Raw genomic sequence first — 21714 nt, 5'->3', positions numbered from 1 at the left:
ATGAAGTTGGGTTCTATTTTAATGTAATGGCAAATTGAAAGTGTCTTCCCTAAATAAATAAATAATCAAATTAGTAGTTTATTAATAAATGAATCTATTTCATCTTTACATTTCAAAACTTGATTCTTAGAAGATGCTCTTAGTTGTCGAATATAAAATTTGGCACATTGCTCAAAATGAAACCACAAAAAGATTCATATTCCCTTTCACAATCATCAACATGATGAACTAGTTTCAATGTGCCCAAATAAACAAATCCTAGAAATTCAATTTCTAACCAAAGTGCTTCACCATTATCCTTTATGCTCCTTCCACCAAAGAGTACCTACCAATAGTTTTGAACCAAATGCTCCAAGATATTACCAAGGACCACTCAGTTTCATGTTTTTATTATGTCCTGTCAAACTATGCCAAATATATAACAGTTAACATATATGTCTAAAATTGTATGTGTAAATAACACAACTCTATAAGCAATGAAACACCAAAATCTCGATGAATCAATAAATCGCAAATCGAAAAAAATGATCCATTCTGGAAACAGCCAGAATACCGGAGAAGAACTTCGATAAACAAAATAAAACCAGATAATAATAATAATAATAATATAAAAGAAAAAAAATAAGTTAAATCCATTGCTGCTTTGTTGCTTCCATTCTCTGCAACAAACCATCAATCTCATCTTGCATTCTCTTCTTCATTTTATAGTAATCGACGTAGGAATTTTCCACGACTTTCAGGTCATCCAACTTCCTCCTCTGTGTTTCCTCGGTCTCATGCAAACTCAGTTTCGAGAGCTTTGTCGTATACTCATCTTCCATCTGAGCTGTCTTTAAACTGACCATCTTCTGAAACCCTTCTGCTTCCCTCCTCGCTTCATCTGCCTTAGTTTGGAACATTTTAGCTTCTGCCTCCTTTATCCGCACAACGCTCTCCAAATTTTCAATCCCACCTTTTCTTAGTAAAGCTGCCAATTGAAGATCAGCGTCGTTTTTTAGCTCGCTTAAGATGGAAGCTTTGAGGTCCTTTTGATGAAGATCTTTTGACGAGCCAGCGGAATGTGGCCTCGAGTAGCTCGGGTCATAAGTATATTTCGTTATTGAAGAGTTAGCTTTTGGAAGAGATAGTGTGTCCTTTGGAAGGTTGGCTTGAGAGACTATCAATTCCTTTGAAGAATAACCAGAAGCCGGATAGTTTGCCATGTTCTCCGCATCTATTTGTCAGAAAAATTATCTCTCAAAAGTTAGGAATCAGATAACACTTTAAGTAATTTAACGAAAGCAAACACCTCTTCATCACAAAAAGCTTATCAGTAAAAAAATGAAGCAAGTTTATAATATCGAAAGCTGCAATTTATGTAGTACTAACACTTCAGATGAACATGTGCCGGTGTCCAAAATCAACACATGTGATTACAATTAATCGCTTTATTTTCTCAAATTATTATGGGTGTTCGTGTCAGGTGTCCATGTTTGTGTCAGTGCTTCATAGGCATCAGGCGTGTCCGTGTTTATTTCACCAATCTATTATTATGACTAATTCATAATCCCACCAAATCAAATGCTGCAGGCTTTTTAAAAAATACGGAAAAAAAAAAAGAAGAGCACAGACACTTACAGTTGAAAAATTGCATGATGTAATTGCAGGCATCTGAGGGAGATACTATTTTAGTTTGAAGCTTTAATAGCAAGTCATCGGATTTAAAATGCAATTCCTTCCCTTTGCGATCTTCACTTCCCATGAAAATCCTCCTAACACAGTCAAGCTCTTTCAACAAAGTTTCAAGTCCCCAATCCTTAGCACAACACATGAACACGTCTTTGACGAATCCAAACATTTCTGAGGCATGTCCGCATCCAATACAATGAAACTGCATTTCCGAGGTCCCAGAAGGCCCCTTCAAGCTAGGCCCTGGTTTGATGAGCTTCCTTTGGAGGCCACAGACAGCATGGCACCAGTGCGAACAAACATCGCATCCAATCCAGCTACAAGTGTTGCTTGCGCAGTCGAAGTTCAAACAAATAGGACACATACAAGAGCTACAAAACCCTTTATTTCCCGAGCAAATCTTACAGTCACAATCATCAACAGGAAGCAAACTCTTGCAGGTAACATTTCTGCATCTCCTATACAAGAAAATCTCTACCATCTCAGATAATTGAAGATTACCGTATAAGAAGCTCGAAAGCCCCATCTTTACGGCAAGTAAAATCTCTAGTTGAACTTTATTGCCCTTTGAAAGAGTCTCCTTGGTAAGATCAGACCTTCTCTCAAGCCGGTTTTGAAGACTGACCAATTCTTCTCTCTTGTTCTCAATCAGATTCTTCAAGTACTCCTGAGTTGATGCTACAACTTCATCGGTGAACTCCTGAATTGTCAGCGAAACAATAGGGATAGATTCTGAAACAATTTCCCTAACAATTCTCTCCGGTCTCGAAACATTCCTCATCTTACCACCATCTAAACCGTCAAACACTCTATTATTCTCAGAGTTTCTTCCTCTTGAATCTCCCGAATGAGCTTCAAATCTAGGCCTAGCTGGCAATTCAGAAGGAAAAAATGAATGATTTTCCGAACTGGTAGTTTTATACTGACTATTATTCCCTTGTTGCATGAACGAACTGATACCGGTTCCACCTCCGTGATTTGACAGAGAAACAGCACCATCACCTATAGGTTTAAACCTGCTATGAACAGAACCATTAGTCCCTTCACCACAATTCCAAATATGATCATCTTTACTCATGGAAAACTCAAAATTCTCAGTCGAATTCCGCGTTATAGAGCAACTTGGATTGTGCGAAAACGGGTGTGAGTACGAGTAAGACAACGAAGGAGCTGTATACTCAGTTGAATAAGTAGTGACTGTAGTTGAAGGCCTACTAGGTTTGTTCCTAACCAGTTGCTGCTGCTGCTGATCACCATTATTATGTAAGGCGTTTGAAGCAGTGAGAGAAAGAGACACATCAGGTAAAGCAAGAGAGAGATTCAGTGTCTCAATCTTCGGTTTCTTATCCCTAACACTCTCTCTTTCTCTTTCAACATCTTCTTCTTCAACAGATCTCTTTGAAGAATCCTCTCTCGTTTCACTCAAGCTCATAAAATCTCTCTCAACCCATTTCCCATCTTGGTTTGAATTCTCAGAAACCATAACCTCTTTACCCTTTTGACTCATTCTTTCCAACGATTTCAAAAAACTCTCACCATGAACATCTTTATCACCAAGACTCAATTTTTGACTTCCACAAAGATAGCTTAGGGTTAGTTCTTGCATACCTGAGTTATTGTTAGACCCACCAACACCAACACCAGAACCAGAACCAGAACCACCCATCTCTGAATCCTTCAGGAAAACAACATCTTTCTCATCTGGGTAACCTTTGTTAGGCTCAAAATTGGGTCTTGACAACTTGCTCCTTGAACTCTCACCATCAGAGTCAGCAACACCATTACGAAGATCTTTGTTTGCAATCATGGCCAAAGGAACAAGAGAGAGACAGCTTAACGAGGAGAGAGAAACAGGTGCAAAGACAATGGAGAATACTATAAAAAATGTTTTTTTTTCTTTATGTTATGGCTAAGCTTGGTTTCGGATTTTCAGCATAGCATAGGAAAATAGCTATGATTTCAAGCAACGGCTGGATTTATATTTTTCAACCGTTCACATTAATTTATTACATGGAATACTTGTTTTTGTTTAAATAAAATGATATTTGAATACATTGTATAAAATTAAAAAAGTGCTTAATGATTAAGTTTTTTTTATGAAAAATTGTGTATTCACTTTATTGAAAATTGAAATATTTTATTTTCAAAGAAAATAATATTTTACTATAAATATTTTTAAAAATATGTCATTATTATTATAAAAATAAATTTTTTAATTTTATTATATTTTTTAAAAACTTTTTAAGAAAAAGAATGATGTACTGATATTTATTTTAAAAAAAGATTAATGACACGTTAATTGATAATTTTTTATATTAAATATTTTACACTGTCAGTGCACTATCTTTTAATTCAAATTTTTTACTGTTGATATAGTCGGGTTCGAGTCCAGGTTCAATTTTAGCAGATTTATTATATATATATATATATATATATATATATATATATGAGTTGAAGTTTTGTGTTAGTTAAGGGATGACAGAGTCACAAGTATAAATAACGGCAACAGCTAGCAAGACTTGTTCTTCTTTTATGCAAACCACATCTTCTGCGTTGCTTCTTTTAATACTTTTCTTTTCTTTTCTTTTTCACTAAAATAAGAACTATTCTGGATAGACTTCACTTGACAGATATTATTACCGTTGACTAAGAAGGATTTTATTTATGGTGATTGAATTTTATTTTTTATATTTTCTTATTGATTTTATAGTTTATACAATAACCCAGTCAAAAGTTATATTTTTTATATTTAATTAAATTTTATTTTGTATCTTTTGTCATTAATTTTATACAATAATTCAGTCAAATGTTGTATTTTTTATAATTAATTGAATTTTGTTTTGTATATTTTTCATTTAATGATCCAGTCAAATGTTGTATTTTTTTATGTTTAATTGATGAGTTTTATTGCTATGCACTCTCAGTATAAAAAGTTTTACACCATCACTATATCATGATCATTCAATTATATTACTTTTTAAAAAATTAAAATAAAAGTCAAACATTACTAACTTATCAACGGTTGTGATTAACTGTCAGTGTAAAACTTTTTTAAAATTAATTGAATTTTATTTTGTATAATTTTTCATTAATTTAGGTAATAATCAAGTCATAGGTTGTATTTTTTATATTTAATTAAATTTTATTTTGTATGTTTTGTCTTTAATTTTATAAAATAATCCAGTCAAATGTTGTATTTTTTTTATATTTAATTGAATTTTATTATATATATTTTTTCATTAATTTTGTATAATGGTCCAATCAAATGTTGTATTCTTTTATATTTAATTGAATTTTATTTTGTATATTTTTTCATTAATTTTATATAATGAATTAAGTATCTAGTCAAATGTTGTATTTTTTATACTTAATTGAATTTTATTTTGTATATTTTGTCATTAATTTTATATATGAACCAGTCAAATGTTATTTTTTTTATATTCAATTGAATTTTATTTTGTATACTTTTCATTAATTGTATACATTACTCCAGTCAAATGTTGTATTTTTTAATATTTAATTAAATTTTATAGTATTTTATTTTATTTTATTTTATTGACACACTTCATCTATAATATAATATCATATAAATATAAATAACTTTAAATGGAAAATGTTTTTTTAAAGTTTAGTCTAAATACATTTGATGTTTGAATTTATTTGTTTAATTGTTTTTTTATGTGGTTTATATTACGTTATAGAAAAAGTGTCTAGGAAATATAAATATTTTATGACCGGCATTACTCAAATATTAAAAATTTGACATTCTAAATATTAATATTACTAAAATATATTATTTATAATTATTACTCTTAATTTCAAATATATATTTGTGAAAAATAATATTTCTTACATTTTATACAATTAATTAATCATAATTTTTTTATAAATATAAAAAACTTGTCCTATTATTTTCTCTTTGTATTTTAAGGTGAAATATATATAATAAAAAAATTAATATTATTATTTTTTATAAAATCATTTATCTTTTACATACAATATTATTTACTATCCTCTCAAATATTTTTTTACATGTTTTTGTTTGGAAATTCTTATCCCAATCTTTTCTAATGCACCATGTGAAATTTCAAAAATGTCCCTGAAAATCAGAAATATATTTCCGATTCGCACTACACACATATAATTCATTCATTTTTTAGGTTCGCTCCATTTATACGATAAAATATATTTTCGTTTTTTTTTTGTTTTCGCACTCTGGTTCCTAGGGGAAAATGGCCCAAATAGTCCAGGAGTTTGTGCCGAGAGGTATGGACACTGGCCAAACATTATTCCTACCTAGAAATCGAACACGGTATTCTCCGGATTACGTCCTTAGCAGGAGTTCCTTTACCACTGGAGCTCAAATGCTTGGTTAATATATTTTCGGTTTCTATAAGCTACAAACAATTACTTCACCAGCATGTAGATATTTTGTAATAGTTTAGTATAGTTTAAGTGATTGTATGCAATTAGTAACAACTCCTCATACGCATCTATCTCTTTGAATTTCTTTCAGTAATTTTCTCCAATTTTTACATCACCTTTCTTACAATAGCAATCAATAACTATCGTATACGTTGGATCGTCGGGTTTGTAACCAGCACTCAACATATCCCTCAACAACTTTTCAGCAAACCAGAAATATATTTCCGGTTTATATCGGAAGTGCATTTTCGGATTTACGTAAGTGTAACTTAAAAAAAGTGCGCACCAGAAATATATTTCCGGTTTTTAAGGGGGTATTTTAGGAATTTCATAAGGTTTTTCTTTTTACCATTGGATGGAATAACTAATCCTTTTTTTTCTACTTTTGACTACACCCTCTTTAGGTAAATTAGGTAAATTGATCAAAATAACTTTTGAAAGTTCTGTCCCTTACAAGAATCTTGATGAAGTTTTTGTTTGGTTTTGATGGTTCAACCTTTCCTTGCCTCCAATGGTATTATTTTCTCGTTGTTGTCTCTAAGGATTATCTTATTCAAAATGTTAGAGGACGACTGAGGATTATCTTATTCAAAATGTTAGAGGACGATCAAAGATTATCTTATTCAAAAAATTTCTCCAAGGATTTTTCTTCAAGAAGAAGTTCAAGACCTGAATAAGGAAACTTATGCAGATCATCAAGATCTTCCTAAATATTAGAGGACGACCAAGGATTATCCTATTCAAAATGTCATTGGATATATTTACAAGAAAGTTACCAATTGACACTCCGTCTAAAATGTATGTATCTTTGTGGATTTTGTTTCACAATTGAGGCAAAGTGAATTAACGAGGCTATCGTTAATGAACATTATTTCCAAAGCTTCATACAATAAAGTGATTGATAGATGATGAATAGAAATGTTTTAAGAAACAAAGTAATAATTTTATGCAAAGGTTTATAATCAACAAGAAGACATAAATTTTGATGAAACTTATGCTCATATAGCTCGATTAGAAACCATAAGGATGTTATTAGCTTTCTCCTACGTCATAAATTTTAAACTCTTCCAGATAGATGTAAAGAGTGCTTTCTTAAACAATTACATTCAAGAGGAAGTATTTATTGAAGAGTAATTCAATATTCAGAAGATGGACTGATCTTCTGATGGTTACTCAGAAGATAGTATTGACCAGAAGATGCTGTCTGGGTCCCATTAGCTTAGCTGTTTAGTAGTAAGGGTACTTTAGTATTTTGTAGTACTGTTTGTAACTTAGTCTTGTTCACTAAGTTTACTGTTTTAGGGCTTATGTGGCAAGATTCCTTTTTTTTATAAATAGCCTTGTAGTAGCTGTCATTTATGAACAACGCAAGTAGAATACAACATTTATTCTCTCATCTCTTTTACGCCGTTATTCTATTATTCTCTTTGTCACCATCTTTATTCATTGTGCACCAACAATTGGTATCAGAGCTCCGGTTCCAAACACAGGGAAACACGAGTGAACGTGAGTTTGAGTGACTGTGTGATTGATTTTGTTTCGGGGAAACAAAGTTGTGTTGAATCACATTTTTTCTTGATTGTTTGTGGGTTGGGAAACACTGTGTGAGTGTGAGTGAAATCTGTTTTTGTCTGCACAAGTTTAAAGATGAGTGGAAGCAACTTGAATACCAAACTTCCAGTTCTTGATGGTAAAAACTGGAATAGATGGATGATTCAAATGCGTGTATTATTTGGTGCTCAAGATGTTCTAGATCTTGTCACTGGAGGATATATTCCGGTTGCAGCGGATGCAACGGAAGAACAAAGAGAAGCGCAGAGAGAGACGAAGAAGAGAGACCAAAAGGCGTTGTTCTTCATCCATCAGTGTGTGGATGTGAATGTGTTTGAGAAGATTGTTGATTCTATGACGTCAAAGGAGGCGTGGGATATACTGGTCAGGTGTTACGGTGGTGACGTATCAGTGAAGAAGGTGAAGCTTCAATCCCTGAGAAAGCAATATGAAAATCTCAACATGAAGAACAATGAGAAAGTCTCTGAGTATATCTCTAGAGTGATTGTGATCACTAATGAGATGAAGGCTTGTGGAGAAACTCTTTCTGAACAAGTAATCATAGAAAAGATATTGAGGTCACTTACTCCTCAATTTGATTATATTGTTGTATCCATTGAACATTCTAAAGATCTGGAAACCATGAGAATAGAAGAGTTGCAAAGCAGTTTAGAAGCACAAGAGTTGCGTCTGACTGAGAGAACTTCTGAGAGAGAGGTTGAACAAGCTCTGAAGGCTTCTTTTGTCAAGAAAGACCAGAAGCATAGACGTGGTGATAGATTCCAGAAGGAAACCTCAACTTCTGATGATAAGAGATATCAGAAGGGAAAGGATAAGAAGAAAGTTCAATGTTACTGTTGCAAACAGTTTGGCCATTTTGCTAGAGACTGTTTGGCAAACAAAGGAAGGAGATCAGAAGAAGCAAATATAGCCAGAGGAGGATCAGATGATGAACCTGTGCTATTGATGGCTTCAGAGTCGGACAAAAGATGTTCGTCAGAATGGTGGTATATGGACACTGGGTGTTCAAATCACTTGACTGGAAACAAACAATGGCTGATAGACTTTGACTCTGAAAGGAGGACAAAGATCAGATGTGCTGATGATAAGTACCTATATGCAGAAGGTATGGGAAATGTCAAAGTCAAAGTGAAGAATGGAAAGACTGTTATGATCAAGGATGTTTGGTATGTTCCTGGAATCAGAAGCAATCTGATGAGTGTGGGTCAGCTCATTGAGAAAGGTTTCTCAGTTGTTATGAAGAATAACCTCTTGAAGTTGTATGATTCCAATCAGAAGTTGATTATGCAATCTGAACAGGGAAGCAACAGAACATTCAAGGTGAATGTAGAAACAGCTGAAATAGAGTGTCTGAGTGCTGAAGGCTCAGAAGGTGATAGTAAGCTGTGGCACAAGAGGTTGGGGCACTTGAACTATAGAAGCCTGGGGCATCTAAGTTCTAAGAAGCTTGTACATGGCATTCCAAAGATTGTGAAGCCTGAGAAGTCATGTGAGGTATGCATGAAAGGCAAACAACCCAGATTGCCATTTGTATCAGAAGTTGCTCCAAGAGCAAAGCATGCTCTGGGAGTAGTGCACTCTGATGTGTGTGGACCATTTCCAGAACCTTCACTTGGAGGAAATAGGTATTTTGTGTCTTTTGTGGATGAGTTCACAAGAATGACGTGGGTAACTCTCATTAAGTTTAAGAATGAGGTGTTTACAGAATTCCAGAAGTTCAAGGTGAAGGCTGAGAAGCAGAGTGGTCAGAAGATAAAGATTCTCAGAACGGATGGTGGAGGCGAGTATAACTCTACAGAATTCCAGAAGTTCTGTGATGATAATGGAATTGAGCATGAAGTTACTGCTCCTTATACTCCTCAACACAATGGTCTTGCTGAGCGTAGAAACCGTACTTTGCTTGATATGACGAGAAGTATGCTTAAAGAGAAGAAGCTTCCTCATAATCTATGGGGAGAAGCTGTTGCTACTGCAGCATATGTGCTCAACAGGTGTCCAACGAAGAGGCTGAAGGAAATTGTTCCTTTAGAGAAGTGGACTAAAGAGAAACAGAGTGTTAGTCATCTGAAGGTTTTTGGTTCTGTGAGTTACAAACACGTTCCAGAAGCAAGAAGGAAGAAGCTGGATGATAGAAGCAAAGTGATGTTATTGGTGGGGTACCACAGTACAGGTGCATACAAGCTCTATTGTCCAGAGACTAACAAAGTTGAAGTCAGCAGAGACGTCATTGTGAAGGAATCAGAAGTTTGGGATTGGAAAGAGTCTCAACCAACTTCTGATGTAGAGATAACTTTTGAAGAAAAGTTAGAGTCAGAAGATGAATCTTCTGAAGACGAGTCAGAAGATGAAGCATCTTCTGAAGATGAGTCAGAAGGAGAATCTGATTCTGATCCAGATTCTGATGATGATCCAGATTCTGGTGGTAGTCATGATTCTGGAAGGGAAAACTCTGAAGACATAGGGTCTGGAGGACAAGCTTCTGGAGATGATCATGGAGGTGGTGACTCAGGAGTAGCTGACTCTGAAGTAGCTCAGCGACCACAAAGAGTCAGAACTATACCAAGAAGGTTTGCAGATTTTGACATGTTGCAAGACACAGAAGTTGACTCAGAAGGAGAGGTCATTCAGTGTGCTATGTTAGTAGATTCTGAACCAGTGAGTATAGAAGAAGCGCTCAAGAAGAAGGTCTGGCTGAATGCCATGAAAGAAGAACTTGAGGCTATAGAAAGAAACAAGACTTGGAAGCTGACAGAACTTCCAAAGAATAAGAAAGCCATCAGCGTCAGATGGGTTTTCAAAGTAAAGCTGAAGCCAGATGGATCAGTTGGTAAACACAAAGCAAGGCTAGTGGCTAGAGGTTTTCTTCAGAAACCTGGACTAGATTACTTTGAGGTGTTTGCTCCTGTAGCTAGACATGAAACAATCGGACTGGTGATTGCGTTAGCTGCGAACAGAGGTTGGTCCTTGATGCATCTGGATGTAAAGTCTGCATTTCTGAACGGTCCATTACAAGAGGAAGTATACGTGTCACAACCCCCTGGCTTTGTGAAAAAGAATAAGGAAGGGATGGTGTACAAATTACACAAAGCTCTGTATGGATTGAAGCAAGCACCCAGAGCTTGGAATTTGAAGATTGATTCATTTTTCAAGAAGCAAGGGTTTCAGAAGTGTGAGATGGAATATGGAGTTTATGTACAACATTCTGGAAGCAATATGATTCTGTTGTGTCTGTATGTTGATGACATATTGCTTACAGGGAGTTGTCCAGAAGATCTGATGAAGTTCAAGAAGGTGCTGATGAATGAGTTTGAGATTACAGACCTTGGGAAAATGTCATATTTTCTAGGGATGGAGATTCTGTACTCAGAAGATGGTATCATTCTGCATCAGTTGAAGTATGAGTTAGAACTTCTGAAGAAATTCAAGTTGGAGAATTGCAAAGCTGCTGTTACACCGTCAGAAGTGAATCAGAAGTTGGACTCTGATTCTGAAGGTGAAGATGTTGATGCTACGGTATTCAAACAGCTGGTTGGTTCTCTAAGGTATTTGTGTAATACCAGGCCTGATATATGCTATGCAGTTGGATTGGTTAGTAGGTTCATGAGTAAACCTAAGTGGTCCCATTACCAAGCTGCTGTTAGAGTCTTGAGATATGTCAAGGGAACTCTGAAGTTTGGCATATTGTTTCCTTCTGGGAGAAAGGAAGAATCAGAATTATTGAGTTATTCTGATTCTGATTGGTGTGGAGACAGAGTTGATAGAAGGAGTACTTCTGGATATTTGTTCATGTTTCTGGGAGGCCCTATTTCTTGGAGTTCCAAGAAGCAACCTGTTGTTGCTCTATCAACCTGTGAAGCTGAGTACATCGCAGGCGCTGTAGCTGCATGTCAAGCTATGTGGCTTCTGAATCTATTAGAAGATCTGAAGATTAGAGTGAAGAAGCCTTTGAAGCTGATGATTGATAACAAGTCTGCAATCAATCTTGCCAAGAATCCGGTGTTACACGGAAGAAGCAAGCATATTGAGACTAAGTATCATTTCTTGAGAAGCCAAGTCCAGAATGGAACATTAGAAGTAGTGCACTGTAGCACTCAGAAGCAAGTGGCAGATGTTCTGACAAAGGCGATCAAGACGGATCAATTTCTGCTCTTGAGGGATGGAATTGGCGTTGTCAGTTTTGATTGAAGAATATGAATTAAGGGATGGTATTGAAGAGTAATTCAATATTCAGAAGATGGACTGATCTTCTGATGGTTACTCAGAAGATAGTATTGACCAGAAGATGCTGTCTGGGTCCCATTAGCTTAGCTGTTTAGTAGTAAGGGTACTTTAGTATTTTGTAGTACTGTTTGTAACTTAGTCTTGTTCACTAAGTTTACTGTTTTAGGGCTTATGTGGCAAGATTCCTTTTTTTTATAAATAGCCTTGTAGTAGCTGTCATTTATGAACAACGCAAGTAGAATACAACATTTATTCTCTCATCTCTTTTACGCCGTTATTCTATTATTCTCTTTGTCACCATCTTTATTCATTGTGCACCAACAGTATTTGTTAATCCACCTTTAGATTTTATCAACTCAACTTTCCATGATCATGTTTTCAAACTTAAGTAAACCTTATAAGATCTGGAAAAACTCCTAAAACATGGTATGATTGTCTAAGTAAGCTCTTGCTTGAAAATAAGTTTCAAAGAGGACAAGTAAATAAAATCATTTTCATAAAGAAAACCGAGCATGACATTTTTGCCTGTTCAAATTTATGTTGATTATATCATCTTCGATGCTACTAACAAATCCTTGTGTAAGAATTTTTATGAGATGATGCAGAATGAGTTTGAGATGTTAACGATGAGGGAACTTCGATACTTCCTAAGACTTCAAATACATCAAGTTAATATAGTTTGACTCTGTAAATTTTCGTAACATTGACAAATAATAAATATGGTTAATATCACTTTTCTACCGTGTCATATGAATGACTTTTGCTTCATTCTCTGATATGAAAAAAATTGAAATTCCAATATTGAAATTTGAATATTTAGTCATTTTAGGTATTCGTAGAATTTGACTAAGCAAAAAAGCATATTTGGCACATTGACTTTGTGATTATTTATTTTTTTTAAAAAAAAATACTAGCTAAGCTCGTATGAAATTACAACATTACAAAATTATTAAATTTTTAAATATTAATTTTCCACATGTTATTTTATTTTTATTTCTTTTAAACTTATACTATTACTAAAATTAAAAGAATTAAAATAATAAAAGAATGAAAATAGATTCATATTTTCATATGATTTTGATGACGTAGTTCCCTTTCTAAATAACAAAAGAATGAAAATAGATTCATATTTTTCATTAAAAAAAACATTATTGTGAGTATCATTTTTCTATGACATTGCATGATTTTGTAAAATAATCTAATGGACAGAATAGAGACTTAGGATCTGTTTGTTAAAAATAACGGTTGATTGATAAGCTAGCTGATAGCTTATAGCTTGTGACTGATGGTTGATGACTGATGGCTTATAGCGGATAGTTGAGACTGATAGCTTAGAGCATCTCCAATGGTGTTATTTTTCAATGAGTTCTCCAACTAGACATCAATATAATAATTAAATATTGAATCAAAATGTCATGTCATAGTAGAGTTGTATTGCAATGCAACTAGTAAAAAATTGTGGTACCCAATCAAATTAATTTATGAGGTAAAGTTGTGGGACCCATTTAAATTACACTAATAAAATAAGTATTAAATAAATTATTTTGTGATGATATGGCTGGTGGGACCCATAAAAAACTCAAAAATGGGTTGCACCATGGGAGATGGTCTTATAAGCTAATTGAAGTGTTTGGTAAAATTAACGGTTCAATTAACTTATAAATGTAAAATGACATAAAAGATATTTAATATATAATTATTTATTTTAAATTAAAATAAATTATAAGGGTTAAAAATGAATTTTAATCAAAATAATAAGGATAAAAAAGGAAGAAAAAAATAATAAGCTATAAGACATAAGCTAAAACGCTATTTGAAATAGTGTCTGGAAAATAAGCTATAAGTTAGTAAAATAAGCTATAAGCTCGTGACGAAAAGACTGTTACCAAACAGATCTAAATTATCATATGAGCTTATAAGACATAAGACATAAGCTATAAGCTCGAAAACACGTCTTATCAAACAGAGCCTTAGGCGGTAAATATTTTATCCAGGTGGTAAATGGGGTTTAAAGAAGAAGAATAATAAAATAAACATAAAGAAAATCACTAAAATTTAAAAAGGGTTCTAACAAGTAAATTGTTAACTTTAAGTGACGTGGCATGACATACAGGGTCACACGATAACTTTTATTAAAGCAAATAGACAGAAAAACTAAAATTGAGGACAAATTTTTATAAGAAAAAACCATTCTTAAAAATATATTCATATAGAAACTAAAATTAAATTATGAACTATTTCTAAGAACCTCAAACATATTTAATTCTTTTTTTTAGACAAAATATTTAATCCTATATTTAATCATTAATTATCATCATCAAAATTAATCATATTTATATCATCATTTTATTTTATAGTTAAAATAGATTGGGGAAAATCTAGTTAAATCAGCTCTTTAATATAAAAGGAGATTACGGCTCTGTTTGGTAAGACAACTTTTTGAGTTTATAGCTTATGTCTTATGTCTTATAAGCTCATATGATAATTTAGATCCGTTTGGTAACGGTCTTTTCATCACGAGCTTATAGTTTATTTTACTAGCTTATAGTTTATTTTCCAGACGCTATTTCAAATAGCGTTTTAGCTTATGTCTTATAGCTTGTTATTTTTTCTTCCTTTTTTTATCCTTATTATTTCAATTAAAATCCATTTTTAACTCTTATAATTTATTTTAATTTAAAATAAAATAATTATATATTAAATATCTTTTATGTCATTTTACATTTATAAGTTAATTGAACCGTTAATTTTACCAAACACTTCAATGAGCTTATAAGCTATCAGTCTCAATCATCCGCTATAAGTTACTATAAGTCATCAGTCATCAGCCATCAGTCATAAGCTATAAGCTATCAACTAGCTTATCAGTCAACCGCTATTTTTACCAAACAGACCCACGTCTCACGTACTTAAATAAAAATTTGTGTGTATAACAATTTATTTTAGTTATATAAAAAAAAAAAAAACTCACCTGCTCACTTTTAAGAAGTAAAATTTCAATGTTTTATAAGTAGTATTTTTATTTTATCTATTTAAAAAACAACTTAACTATAAAAAGAAAACGTCTTTTTCTTCAAAAAGGAGCATCTTATTCATTTAAGAGTATGAAGAAGATTTCACCATCATTAAGAGAACAAGACGAAAACTAGCACGTTACTTCCTTACTTCTTTTCTTCAAAGTCAACATGCACTCAAACACGTTTTTGCAACCAAGCTTGGAAAATAATACAGACAACAAATTCCTCATAAATAATACTATGTGACATGACCACATTTATGTACGGTAAACAAAAAGTCAATTATCTCATTGTGAAATCAATAATCACTCATTTCATTTTTCATCCATTTTTCAAATACAGAGGCCAAATTTAAAGATGATATAATTATGAGAAGTTTGAGTCTTTTCTTTTTCTAAAAAAAGAATTTGGAATTTGTACGAGTAATAGCACCAAAAAGAAACGAGATTGGTCTAGGAGAGTCGGTCAAGAATTTGGGATATTTTTTTTTTTACCCAAATGTCACTTTCACCAAAATTTATTCTCCAAATATCATCTTCTAGAAAAAAATTCTCTAAATGTTATTTTTATTTTTTACATTTTCTATCTATAACATGTGGCCTCAGTCTGCACCCATTAATTTAAATTTTTTTGTTTTTTATAATTTAATTGATTTTAAATTAATTTTAAATAAGTATAATTATTTATTAATTATGATTTTATTACTTAAATAATAAAAAATAGTATAATAATTCAAAAAAGGTTTTTTAAAATGATAAATGTCTAATACAAAATTAATAACATGCTTTATTTGTTAATCGAGGGAAAAAATATTAATTCTGTTCTGAACGATGTTGATCTTGTGGTTGTAACAGATGACTATCGGTTCCACACAACGAAAGTATATGCAAGCGTAAACCACGTCCGTATTGTTGTTCTGTTGTAGTAGGCAGAGGAGTGGACAGTTGTATCAAAAATAGGGACCTTGTTTGGAAAAATTTCTCTGCCTACTACAATAGAACAACAACGCGATCGTGGTTTACGCGTGCATATACCTTCGCTGTGTGAAACTGGTAGTCACCTGTTGCAACTAGAAGATCAACATCGTTCAGGACATAATTAATATACTTTCCCTCGATTAACATGATGTAATATTCTCTTATTAAATATAATTTAATAAAATAATTTTTTCCTTCAACAACATGTTATTCATTTTTGTATTAGACATTTATCATTTTAAAATTTTTTTTTTGAATTATCTTACTATTTTCTATTATTTAAGTAATTAAATTATAGTTAATAAATAATTATACTCATTGAAAATTATTTTAAAAATCAATTAAATAATAAAACAAAAAATAAATAAATTAATGAATCCCTCCATTCAGGACGGAGGCCACATGTTGTAGGTTTGCCACGTCCACAGAAAAAGTAAAAAAAAAAAATTGACATTTGGGAAAAAAATTAGAAGATGGCATTTGGATGATAAATTTTGGTGAAAGTGGCACTAGGGTAAAAAATCTCAAGAATTTGACACCAATTATATACACTACACTGCATAATACACTATTTATTACATTTTCTTCTTTTTTATATATTATGCATTGTAGGCCCAATATTTTGTATATTTCTCTCTCTTTTAGTATATATATTTCTCTCTCCTTTATTTATTTCACTTTCATTCATCCATTCAATTGGAAGGCTTGTCTTCTATCAATGGCTGGTAGGCTGCAATTGATCAAAGTTGTCATTCAAAGTATGTTGATCCACTGCATAACTGTGTATAACTGGCCTGCAAATCTCATCAAGGAAATTAGCACTTGGATGAGGAATTTTCTGTGGAGTGAAAATATGGAACAAATGAAGATTGTTACAGTTGCTTGGAAGGATTGTTGTAAAAGTCTGAAAGAAGGAGGGCTAGGCATTAAGTCTTTATCTTTATTTAACTTTGCCACTAACCTTCACTTATGCTGGAACTTTGTTAAAGGAACTCGAGGTTGGGCTTCTCTGCTTGCTTCTAGGGTCAAAAGAAACAACAAGCTCATTTCCTATCATATCAAGTCCTCAATCTGGACAAGTATCAAAGAGTGCTACAATACTGTTTTAGAAAATTACAAATGGATCAAGAATAAACTTTTGGTTGGATACTTGGTTAGATGAACCGCTAGTTGACAAGTTTAAAATCTCAGTTGTATTTCACAAAAGCAATACTGTTATGGTTAAGGATTGAATGGTGGACAAAGTTTGGTGCATTCCTGCAAATGTTCAAGATGCTTATCTAATGAGCTGTAGTATTATTAGTTGGTATAAGTTGTCTGGTTAGCATTCATTGTGACAGATTGTGCCAATGAATTAGAGTTAATTTGTCAAGGCCTAGAATGATTTAATTCCTAAAATATAATTTATTTGTCTCTTTGTATAGCTATATAACTATTGTAAATTATGCAGAATAATACACACAGAAACATTTTGTTTTACAAGTTTCTGTTATTTCATTATGACATCAGAGCAGAGTTCTGATTCAGAGAATGAAAGTGTGGAGAAGAATGATACCTCCAGCAATACAAAATCAACTTCCACTGTCACAAACACATCACCATATTACCTTGGTCCATCTGATAATCTAGGAACACCGCTCGTAGCTACAACACTCAAAGGCGGGAATCACAACAATTTGGCACGCTCCATGAGGACGGCATTACGGGCGAAAAGCAAGTTAGGTTTCATTGATGGATCAATCAAGAAACCTGCAAAAACCAGTCCAGACTTTTACAATTGGGAAAAGGCTGATTCAATGGTCATGGCATGGATTATTAATGTTGTAGATCCAGTTTTGCACGGAAGAACGAAACACATTGAAGTCGATTGTCACTTCATTCGAGAATTTCATTATTATCCTAATCTTCTGCCAATGATTTCTGTCATAAAAATTCCAGATATGGAGATTGAGGATAGCATCATATGGAAGGATTCAAGCAATCGTGACTTAAGTTTGAAGCAAGCTTACGGGCATAATCAAAAGCATAATCAGACTATTTCCTGGGCCAATTTACTCTGGAATTAACATGTTCTTCCTTCTCATTCTATGCTGGTCTGGAAAATTCACAATAAGTTGCCTACTGATGAAAAATCTATCCGTAAGGGGTTTTTCTGGTCCTTCTATATGTTCTTTATGTTGCAAAACTTTGGAATCCTCGAAGAAAATTTTCTTTGATTGTAATTTTGTCAGGCCAATTTGGAACTAGTTGTTGGACAAAATTCAGTTTATTGGAGCAGTTTACAACATTAAGGATTGCTTGGAGCTGGTGCCATCCAATAGGTCTCCGCAAGCAACGGTGGTTGTTTTGTCCATTGTGTGCAGCCTGTTCTATCAAGTGTGGTGTGTGGAGAACTAGAAATGTCAAAAGGTTTGAGGGAAAAAAATAGGCATTTGAAATCTTGTGTTTCTAATATTATGTCTCGCGCTAAGTTGGTTGGAGATACCACGGGATGTAGCTCAAATAACTCCATTTCCAACTTCTCCATCTTGAAAGGATTTAATATCAATGTTCATCCTAGAAGTCCTCTTTCAACTTTGGAGGTTTTATGGTCTCCTCCTCCTAAGGAATAGGTTAAAGCTAACATTGATGGTGTGGTGAGAGGTGATCCCGTTTTAATGGCGTGTGGTGGAATCTTAAAAAATGAAGATGCTAGTCATTTGGGTATCTAGCGAATATTGAATATTCTTGTGGGTCGTATTTTTGGTTTTTCTTTGTCCCTTCTGTCTTAGTAAAGGATTACCTTTTAGACAAGGAAAGTACTCCTAGATTTATGTTTTGTTCTTAAGGAGTCTTGGTTTGGTTCCCCTGTGTTTTTTTTGTTTTCCTTCTTTTTGTTTTAATGATATTATTCAGTTTATAAATAAAAAAAAAATCAGAAAATGGTTAATAAATAATTATGAAAAATATATAAAATTGATTAACACTAAAAAAATTTGGTTCAAAAATATAAGAAACGTTGGTCAATACACTTGAGAACATAACATGGTTAATAAACAATCATAGCATATTTCACTTTACTAATGATGATAAATGTATACGGTGTAGTGTATACAAGTGGCGTCAAGATAGCATATTTCATATACAAGTGGTGTCAAGAGAGCATATTTCAACTAATTAATACCTTGCACTAATAAATTAATGTACTAGTTAAAAAAAACATATCAGTACAACTTTACTACCTAGAGTCAATAAAAATATTCTAAGCATTTTGAATTTTCATATTATGACACAAAAATATTAAATTTAATATTATGACACCTCTAATAATTTTTTTATTGAATTTTCATATAACAAAATTCACAATCGGATTGAAAGATATTATCATTTGATATGTTAAAGGGTGATCAAAATTAACGGTTTTATGAAATTTTGTGAGATGTTAATTTTATGTATCTTATTGACATGTCAAATAATTTTCGATTGATGTTAAATTTTATAGATATGATCTATATGATAATAAATTTCAATTCAACGATGGATTTGGTCACACAGATATGCACTAAAGAGTTACCGGGGATGTCATAATATTAAGTTTAACATTTTGGTGTCATTTGAACTGACTCATTTATATGAATCCAAACACTCATTGCGATTAAGATAAATTAATGGTCATAAATGCTATTATTTTATTGTTTGAGCAAAGCCAATTAATAGCCATAAAGACTTTGGTTCCCTTAAAGTAATTTGGTTGTCTCTTTAATGTTAGTGACGATCTGGTTGGCCATGAGCAATTTTTTCTCCCTAAGTCAAGAATCTTTCTTTGACAGAATTAATCTTCTAGGTCTTACGAACATGAGCAATTTTCTCTTGAGTAGAGATGTTTTTGTTCTACCTTGCAGATGTGTGCATGATTTTCCCTGTGCTTGTCAATCGAATAGTGGGTTTCCTCCAAAGTTACTATGTTGTGATGGCTTTGTGATCCAGTCATCTCATGTGAAGCAGCTAAGTCTTGATGCAAGTGCCTCCGACAAAGTACATGTTTTCTTCTTGGAATGTGTTCTTTTCAACAAGCTTTCTTCTCGGAATGAATCCCTTTGTTATTGAAGATTGATTTGAGAGTGCTCCCTCTATCCAGCGAGGTTTTACCTTCTACAAAATATGCCACCGATGATTGGATGAGTACCTGGTTATACCCGGTGTGTGTGTGCGTGCGTGTGTCTGTTTTGTTATCATATGCATAACATTCATTCATATTTTCTATATAAATACACATTTGCACTTTCTTTAAATGAGAAACCTTTTATGCTTATCCCCCTCCATTTAAGTGTCAACTTTAAGCAGAAAGACCTATATCCTTGTTGTTTCCCCACTGAGTTTGTTTCTCATGGGAATGTTCTGTTTTAGCTTATTCATCTATCTCAGGACAAGATGTACTCCCATTTGAGCTTATTCCTCATTAAGAAGTGTCTTGTTTGGATGTCTCTCTCCCGCTAAGTCTTGGATTGAATTTTGTTCTTGGAGGGTATGATTATTTGAATCTCTCTATGAAGTGAACCCTAGATTGAGAGTGCATTTATTTTACACAGTTGAAGACTTTGTCTCCTCAACAAGAACTTGTTTGTGGTTCCCCAAAAATTTGGATTTATTTCCTGGCAGTTGTTAAAGTAGATGCTTTCAAATTTATTACCTAATAAACTTGCATTCCCTTCTTGAATGAAAATGATAGTCTCTACGAAGCAATTTATTTATTCCAGTGAAGAAGCTTATGAATGGTTAGTCTCTTCAAAATGATAGATACATTTCATAATGAAGTTTGTTTTCCTAATGAATGGTTAATCTTCTCAAGACGATGAAGACAGTTTGTTGTGAAACCCGATGTTTTCCAATGAATGGTTAGCCTTCTCAAGATGATGAAGACAATTTTTTTTGTAGAAACCAGTGTTTACCTCTTACGAATGGTTAATCTCTTCAAAATGGTAGAGACAGTTCATAATGATGTTTGTTTTTCCAATGAATTGTTAGCCTTCTCAAGATGATTAAGACAATTCGTTGTAAAAATCCGTGTTTACCTCTTATGAATGGTTAGTCTCTTCAAATTGATAGAGATAGTTCATGATAAGGTCTGTTTTTCCAATTAGTGGTTATCCTACTCAAGATGATGAAGAAGTTCGTTGTAGAAACTGGTGTTTACCTCTTATGAACGGTTAGTCTCTTCAATTTGATAGAGACAATTCATGATAAGGTTTGTATTTCTAACGAGTGGTTTGTCTTCTCAAGATGATGAAGACAATCATTGTGAAACTCGGTACCTATCCCTAGTGAATCTGGTCCCTTTCTCCTATTCTGGATTAAGGATATTGTTTGTTTGATCCCCATAAAATTCGGAGTCTTGCATTCATATCGTATCATACATGTGGTCTCTTAGGGTTCAAAATGTTATATTATTTTATATTTAAGTCCCTCCTACCACGCTGAGACGAAGATTCCAATCTTCCCATCCTCGGGTAGAAGAAACTTAAATAAGGGCAACTGTCATACCCCAATTTTTTACCGTAAGAGCCCACCTCATTTGCATTAAATCTCAAAGAGTATGATCTTCATTACTATCATTCATTTTATACTAAAATCATTCATGCATAATTTGCTAACCAAAAATATACAAAAAGATGGTTTTTTCTTTTTGCTTGTTTCACACGATAGGTGATTGAATAATGAGCTCAAGAAAATTAGGGTTTTGAGGTTCACAAAGGGACTCAAGCTTTCTCATATACTCAAGTGATTTTCTTCATCAATATTCAAGCCCAAGTGTGGTTCAAATCAATATCAACAACTTTCAAGGTATACAAATTAAG

The 21714-nt window shown here is 33.1% G+C and overlaps 1 protein-coding gene across 1 annotated transcript; it reads right to left on the bottom strand.

The window, feature by feature from the left end:
* Positions 1-470: 470 nt before the first annotated feature.
* On the bottom strand, positions 471-3625 carry LOC131602956 (protein OBERON 3). The gene is made up of 2 exons (XM_058875185.1): positions 1618-3625; positions 471-1213 (listed from the first exon to the last, which is right to left on the bottom strand). The coding sequence occupies exons 1-2, from the start codon at positions 3473-3475 to the stop codon at positions 627-629; spliced, it is 2445 nt and encodes an 814-aa protein (XP_058731168.1). The 5' UTR covers positions 3476-3625; the 3' UTR covers positions 471-626.
* Between the last annotated feature and the right edge of the window lie 18089 nt (positions 3626-21714).

Source organism: Vicia villosa, linkage group LG5, assembly GCF_029867415.1.
Source record: "Vicia villosa cultivar HV-30 ecotype Madison, WI linkage group LG5, Vvil1.0, whole genome shotgun sequence".
In the NCBI taxonomy this organism is placed as follows: Eukaryota; Viridiplantae; Streptophyta; class Magnoliopsida; order Fabales; family Fabaceae; genus Vicia; species Vicia villosa.
This window is presented reverse-complemented; position numbering and strand designations above follow the sequence as displayed.

Bases quoted from the DNA above. Each gene is read 5' to 3' on its own strand.
- LOC131602956 (XM_058875185.1), bottom strand. From the start codon at position 3,475: ATGATTGCAAACAAAGATCTTCGTAATGGTGTTGCTGACTCTGATGGT. The intron at 1,214-1,617 runs GTAAGTGTCTGT...TCTGACAAATAG, and splicing joins CATCATGCAATTTTTCAACT to ATGCGGAGAACATGGCAAAC.